The sequence below is a fragment of the Macrobrachium rosenbergii genome, chromosome 2 (genome assembly GCF_040412425.1).
Source record: "Macrobrachium rosenbergii isolate ZJJX-2024 chromosome 2, ASM4041242v1, whole genome shotgun sequence".
In the NCBI taxonomy this organism is placed as follows: domain Eukaryota; kingdom Metazoa; phylum Arthropoda; class Malacostraca; order Decapoda; family Palaemonidae; genus Macrobrachium; species Macrobrachium rosenbergii.
This window is the reverse complement of record NC_089742.1, coordinates 78,246,125-78,253,624: the sequence shown is the minus strand read 5'-3', so window position 1 is coordinate 78,253,624 and position 7,500 is coordinate 78,246,125. Positions and strand designations below refer to the sequence as shown.

Genomic DNA, 7,500 nt, shown 5'->3' with positions numbered 1-7,500 from the left:
TATATATATATATAAATATATATATACATACATACATACATACATATATATATATATATATATATATATATATATATATATATATATATATATATATATATATATATATATATAAAGAATTTGCTTTATAGTTAGTAAATCTTGATGGATTTCCTGTCAGCTTCTTGAAACAGCTAAAATATGATATAACGAAAACCTAATATTGCTTGTTTGATCATGCAGGTTTAATATTAAAGATCGAAGGTTGTCATATAATTCCAGATAATTGCTCAAAGATCCTTCACGTGACTGGAATGACAAGCAACTTCGAGCCAAAGGACAAAATTTTTAATTAAAGGCCCTGTGCATGAAGAGAAAATGGAATCAAAACGATGAAAAAAGAAGTTGCACATATTCCTTCAGCTGCATACATACCAACAAACACACACGTACCCATACACACGCAGACGCACACACGCAGACACACACACGCATATATATACTGTATGTATATATATATATATATATATATATATATATATATATATATATATATATATATATATATATATATATTCAGATAATCTACTGTTCACTTTTTACCAGATATGTATGTAATTATAATAACAATGCCCTGTTAACGTCTCGAATTCGAGAAGTTAAGAGAGCATTGTGGCTATTACAGTTGCATATATTAATACATGTAAACACACTCACACACACACATACACACATGACATACACACACACACACACACACACACACATATATATATATATATATATATATATATATATATATATATATATGTGTGTGTGTGATAGTGTGTAATATATACATATGTATGTGTCTTTAAAATTATTTTTGAATACGTGTGTGCTATTTTTGTAACGTACTCGTATAACAAATCTTTGACAATAATAAAAAAAAATTACCCAAAAGTTAAATTTTCCAAATTATTATATTTTATATATCAGCGATTCGATACGTATTATAATATTTATGCAAGAAATTGAAGTAGATTTATTCGTTTTTAAATACTGCATAAATTACATTATGAGTTCATAGTTTCCAACTTGAAATGCGCATGAAAATTGTAACTCTCATTATCATAATCAATAATTCTCTCTAAATTTACCCTATGCTAATGACAACACAACCGCATAAATTTGCATATAAATTTTAGAATTATAATTTGGTTTACATTTGTCGGACATTCAAAATCGCACATAATGCATTGATTCCATTTACATCATGCAACTTAAAGCAAACAGCAAAATGTTATTTAGAATGTAAAACGAATTCCACAAAGTTATGAAAAAGATGCTGACTACAGTCTAAAATATTTTACACACCATGAGCCGAAACAAATAAACCATCGTAGTTTTATTAATAGATTTAAAAACCAATTGACCTTTTGAACGTATCCTAGGTTTCTGTTTGTAATCCTAGCACATGTCGTCAACAGGTTTCCGTATTACGGAGGTGGAGGTGCCAAGATATCTGGTGGTTGGACAAAAAGCCACACTCCGCTGCCACTTCGCTCTCGATGGCGAAGTGCTCTACTCGCTCAAGTGGTGGAAAGACGGCAAACAGTTTTATCAGTATATTCCTGACAACAAGCCTCCATCCGTTGTGTTCACAGTGCCAGGGATTACAGTGAATGTAAGTGTGATTGACTACGCTGTTTCTGTTTTCATGTTGCCATTTTTCAAAGATGATACTGAATTTCGTGGCTTTATAATGGGAATTTATTTAAAGGTAATTCGTGGAGTATGCAATTATTTCTTTGATATTATGATTGTACTTCTAAATATTCACGATACAAGTACATGAATAATAGTATTTTTGCCGGCATCGATTACGAAATCATTGCAACGCTCTATTGCATAAGTAACCAAATCAGGCATTGTCTCATGCTTCTCTTATTAACTTACATATGATCATTGCTACAGAGCTTCTGCCTCATATATATGCATTAAATGAAAAAAAGAGACAGTTAAATTGAAATGATATTTATTTTTTCACATGCACTAGCTACAAATACTCTCCAGAAATTACAGTGGGTTCTAAATAAATATATATAACAGTTCCTTTATGTATATTTGATAGCTAGAGGCCAGATGGGCATACTTTGTTTCATAAAGTATAAAAATATTTCTCTCGTCAAATTAAAGTCAGAATTAAACTCAAAGCTTAATGTGTTCTTTCCTGATCAGGGGCTCGAGCGAGAGTAAATCAGTATCTAAATCCTAACTTCTATAAAAAAAAAAAAATTATGGAGTCATGCTATCTTCGACCAACAGACAAGAATATTTTTTGGTGGGGAGAAGGAAATTGGTCCATTAATCTATAAATAACAAGCTTTTTCCATGATATAAGAAAAGAGATGAACAGTGGTGAAGGACATTAAATTTTTAATCAGGAGAATTTCCGCAATCGACTCAGTTTGTGACGCAAATGAAATAATGCATTCAGGCATCTCCGAATAAGCCTAATAACACCCATGTGCCTTTACACAATTCGGTTGCCTGATTACTCAAAATCAATTAAGACGATGAAATGTCAGACACATGGTTTAAACCGTTTAATACAAAGCAATTTGTATCCTGTATCACCACGAGCAGTCATCTGCTAGAATAATTAATTAATTCCACAATATTCCCAATGATTATCCGAAGAGCCTCGGTCGCAGTATTATTACCGTTTCATATCTAATTGATGGCTGGGATACATAATTTGATATAGCAGCCATCGAAACTTACTGACCATGCGATACCTTTGTAATGCAATTCATTCACTTGATGTCAATTCGGGGGCCAACTCTTCTCTAAAATTAATTAATAGTTCAAGTGGGATAGGATATCTTTTGCCATAAATGGCCCGGAGTAGTTTTCAGCATTAGTCTTGTCATCTACGGGTTTAAATGCGTCCTAATTCACAATTGAAAAGCAGGTATTCTCACGTCTAGACCCAAAGAAAGAGATCTAATTTTGGTTTCAGCGTTTTTTATTTATTATCGCTGATTTGTAAATAACACCAAAGGTTGCAAAAAGGGGCAATCAGTAAAAGGCAACAAATTTAAGGTATATATTTAGAATATCTCTACAAGATACTAGGTAATGATAATTTGCCATTTTATTTGATTTCCAAATATCTATTGCATATTAATTAGATATGTTTCTTCATGAATTTTGCCATAATAAAGCAAAAGAGAGGATTTGATTAACACATTTTATTTGTCTCACTTGTGTTTGAGGAATGTATTGATGACAAATAGTAAAAAGGAAAGTTTATAGCGTTTACGAAAAGACCCTTATAATTTAAGAAAACCAGAGATAAAGGCATTATTAAACATTTTGCCATACGAGTAAAATTAAGACAAAAAGACCCTATCTGTGAGGCATTAGGCTATGTCTCTGGTTATATATGTTCGTTTTCTTGTTTCGAAGGAACATTTTACCGTAAATACGTTTTAGTTTTCTTTAAAAAAACTATTGTGCTGACTTTGTCTGTCCGTCCTCCCTCAGATCTTAAAAACTACTGAGGCTAGAGGGCTGCAAATTGGTATGTTGATCATCAACCCTCCAATCATCAAACATACCAAATAGCAGCCGTCTAGCCTCAGTAGTTTTTATTTTTATTTAAGGTTAAAGTTAGTCATAATGTTGCATCTGGCATCGATACAGGACAGGCTACCACCGCGCTGTGGTTAAAGATTCATTGGTCGCGGCTCATACAGCATTATACAAGACCACCGAAAGATAGATCTATTTTCGGTGGCCTTGATTCATACGCTGTACAGAAAACTCGATTTAGCTGAAGAAACTTCGGCGCATTTTTTACTTGTTTATGTGATATTGTGGACATAAACCCTAGTTTGGATGCCTCTAATAAAAAAAAAGGGGTCACAACAAACTCAATTTGCACCAGTGACGTTCATAAATATAATCATTTCAGGCTGCTACTAAAAGATGACCTGACTTTAATGGCCTGGTAAAAGATCATCACGGCAGCTACTTATCCCTTGACATTGTTCAAGGCTGGCGTGATACACTGTCTCATAAAGTGGCTGATGTGGAAAATGAAGTTAAGTCAGGAAAGAAAAGCTTCATAAAAGTCTTTGCTCCAGACGCGATCGGATTATCCTCGGCGCTAGATGAGACCCCTTTATTGGCTGTCATTTATGACTTTGCCTTGGCAACTGACGTCCCTGTCACTCCACAGAGATTCTTTTCGAGGACAGTACTCAAGCATCGTGAAACCGACGGATATAATGCTAATTAGATAAGGGTAATTTTGATTAGGTGTCAATATTGGTGATAATAAGGGCAATTCTTTCGGTTTTATTGACAACGTATAGATCATTTATTATTTTAATTTATTACATAGATCCATTTGCTGAGGTTACTTGTTTCTTATTTTTTATTTAGATGTCTAATAACTAATAAATCTTACGTTCCGCAGAGATTCTTGTGAAAAAGTTGCTCTCTAAATTATCTCTCAGTGCAGTTAATAGTTTCTTTCACAATTCGTTCGCACTTGCGGACATCTTAACATCGACTTATTCTGTATTAATCCTTAACGCTTTCCATTTTAATTAGCACGGAATACTCGCTTCAATGGATGAGAAGGAGTTTTCTCTTAAGCAGTCAAACGGGCAGACTCCCTCTCAGGAGCCAGTGAACAACAAGCCTGGAAAGCGAAAGGAAAAACAAGAGGAGACTGCTTTTCATTTTTACTGATTTATTTGAAATGGCTATTAATTACACACATGATATTCAAATATTGCTGGCAATAGATATGTCCATTTTGGTACCGTGATTAGGATTGGTACGAAAAATTCTAAACAAGTTGGATTGAAAAATAAGCAGATAGTTTATTACCTCATTTTCCTTACGTGGTTGGAAATGAATTCCAGTTTAGGGTGATTTAATTTTCTCTGTGTCTCACTGTCCCACACGCATACACACATATATTATATATAATATAATATATATATATATATATATATATATATATATATATATATATATATATATATATATATATATATGTGTGTGTGTGTGTGTGTGTGTGTGTGTGTGTGCGTGTGTGTATGTGTGTTTGTGTGTGTGTGCACTCACGCGTGTGCTTTGTCAATTTCATACACATTAATTATGTGCCATGTCCAAGGTCGAATTCAAGCAAATTACTTAACAGATGAAGTAAAAGGCATCAAACAGAAATACTTTGTCATTGAATAGATAAGGGAAAAGATGTCAATTTTGCAATCAGTCAAGAATAATATTTGGCACCTAATTTCAAGAGGAGATCGTTTCCGGGCGCATATGCTGCATTTCATATTATATATTTACTCTTCATTCATAGAAGTCCTTAGTGATCTATTTCTTCAAAATATTTGCTTCTAGAATATCAAAACTGTCTCTTGTATTGTTAATGTTATTGACGTGGTCCTTCAACCCGGCCCCCTCCCCTCTCTCTCCTCTCTCTCTCTCTCTCTCTCTCTCTCTCTCTCTCTCTCTCTCTCTCTCTCTTGCTGTACCCTGACTTCCTCTTGTTGATTAATTTTATGTGGATTGCACAAGCATTATGGTAAATTTGATAACTGCACTGTTAATTTATTTTTCATCGCATAAAAAACCTGAAAAAGCTATGTATAACGATTCATTTCATAGAGATCTGGAACAACAGAGGGCACAGAATTCATGGCCAGTTCCTCTTGATGTCACTAAGTGCGACCGGCAGCTGCTGTGAGGCCCGCTTGAATAAGTAATGGATCAATCAAAATTTTGAGACTGACTTTTGCCATTTGAGGGAGCTGTCGTTTTATCCGTTCAACATAGATGTTTTGCAGGAATGGAACAATGCATTTGAGTGATTTTGTTTTTCTCATCATACAATTTTCGCAACCGACAAATCGGTTAAGTTATTTGTCAAGAACGTGTGAGCACATCTAATGAAAGTGGGAGAAAACATTTCGATACTGAAAGACATTTTACTAGAGGATTAAGTTACCTTAGACATCGAATATGGGTATGGGAACAAGCTAATTCTGAAATACCAAAAGTAAATCTGACAATCTCGCCCAAATTTAGTAATCTGTATGACATAAATATTATTTATTCCCCTATAATCTTTCTTTGTGTTTGGCAACAACTGTCTACTTGCATTCAACTCCCATTCTAGACTTGCCGTCGTCCGGCCCTGGTTCAGTTTCTTTCACTACTGGACCGTATATTAGTATGCAGAATGAAGGTAATAAAATATATCCAAGCTTCAAGAAGATACATAACATACCCAGGGTAAAGATTGACCGCATCGAACATCATCTATTACCATTGTCTTTGACTACGTATGCACACTTTCACATTATTGACCTTACCTAACAAAGTCTGAGTCAGTCTATACTTTTCGTCGACATGTAAAATATTTTGTGGATCTTATCAACTGAACAATACTTTTGGATAAAAGTATGCTGACGTAGGAGCTGACATTATTAAAGTTTTCATCTTTACTGAAGTGCTTGAAGATTTATTATTTACATTTTGACAGGTAACTTTTAGCTGGAAGGAACACTGACATACTTGATTCATGTCACTAATTCTTATTTCGTGGCTTTCTAATCTATTTTTTTTTTCTAAATAAAACAAGGAAAATATCACAAATGAATAAGAAATATTATACTTGGCAGGCTATACTCTGGTACCCTTGTTCATATTATGATACCTGTCCTCTTGTGATGGCCTGTCACTCAAAATCAGAATCTTCATTCACATGTCATAATCTTGACCAAGTCAGAATTGATTTCCCATTCCAAACTGTCTTATTATTTTTCAAAAAATCTGTATGCAATTTATAAGGTATGCAAACCAATATTCTTGCACAGAATTTTACCGCCAATGTGATAAGGGTTACGCCGTGCACATTATCTTCGGACAGCATACTATATTCATTCCTATATTTTACTCTAATCCCCATGCTTATCTCATTACGCTGTTACGTATAAATCATCTGTTTCTTCCAACAGATTTTCTTCATATTCTTATGAGAGATTTTATATTTGCTAACTTATTTTGTCTATTTTTCTCGTAAATATAGTAATTTTTACAGTAGTGCTGAAAAAAAGACCCATTTTTCTACGATGCACTTCTAAGTCAATATATTTATTTTCCTCTAACGGGCACGCCCATGTCATTCATAAAGGATTATGTATCTGAAGTTTCCTGGTCATCTGGTAACCCCCAGTAAGATTATATCTACACTATAGCCCTATCTTCCATTTATCAGAAACCATTTCACTGGTTTTAAAACGACCAAAAATAGTTATTGAATAGGGGGTCATCAAAAGTGATTACAATCTTTAATATTTTTATGGGGATGGATAATATGAATGTTATCAACTAGAATGTCCAGTTAATCAATTAGTTTGGAGATCTATATTAAACCATGAACTCATCAAGAATAAAAAAAATGTAAAAATTAGGATTGCTCAATATGGTACTGGAAAAAAGAAAAAC

The 7,500-nt window shown here is 33.6% G+C and overlaps 1 protein-coding gene across 2 annotated transcripts in view; it reads left to right on the top strand.

Annotated features, from left to right (window-relative positions):
• Positions 1-7,500, top strand: part of LOC136848797 (uncharacterized) — a 137,604-nt gene that overhangs the window by 109,934 nt on the left and 20,170 nt on the right. For both annotated transcript variants that reach the window (XM_067121449.1, XM_067121455.1), the window contains one exon: positions 1,449-1,645. In XM_067121449.1, the coding sequence (XP_066977550.1) occupies positions 1,449-1,645 (197 nt within the window). The remainder of the gene's footprint in view (positions 1-1,448; positions 1,646-7,500) is intronic.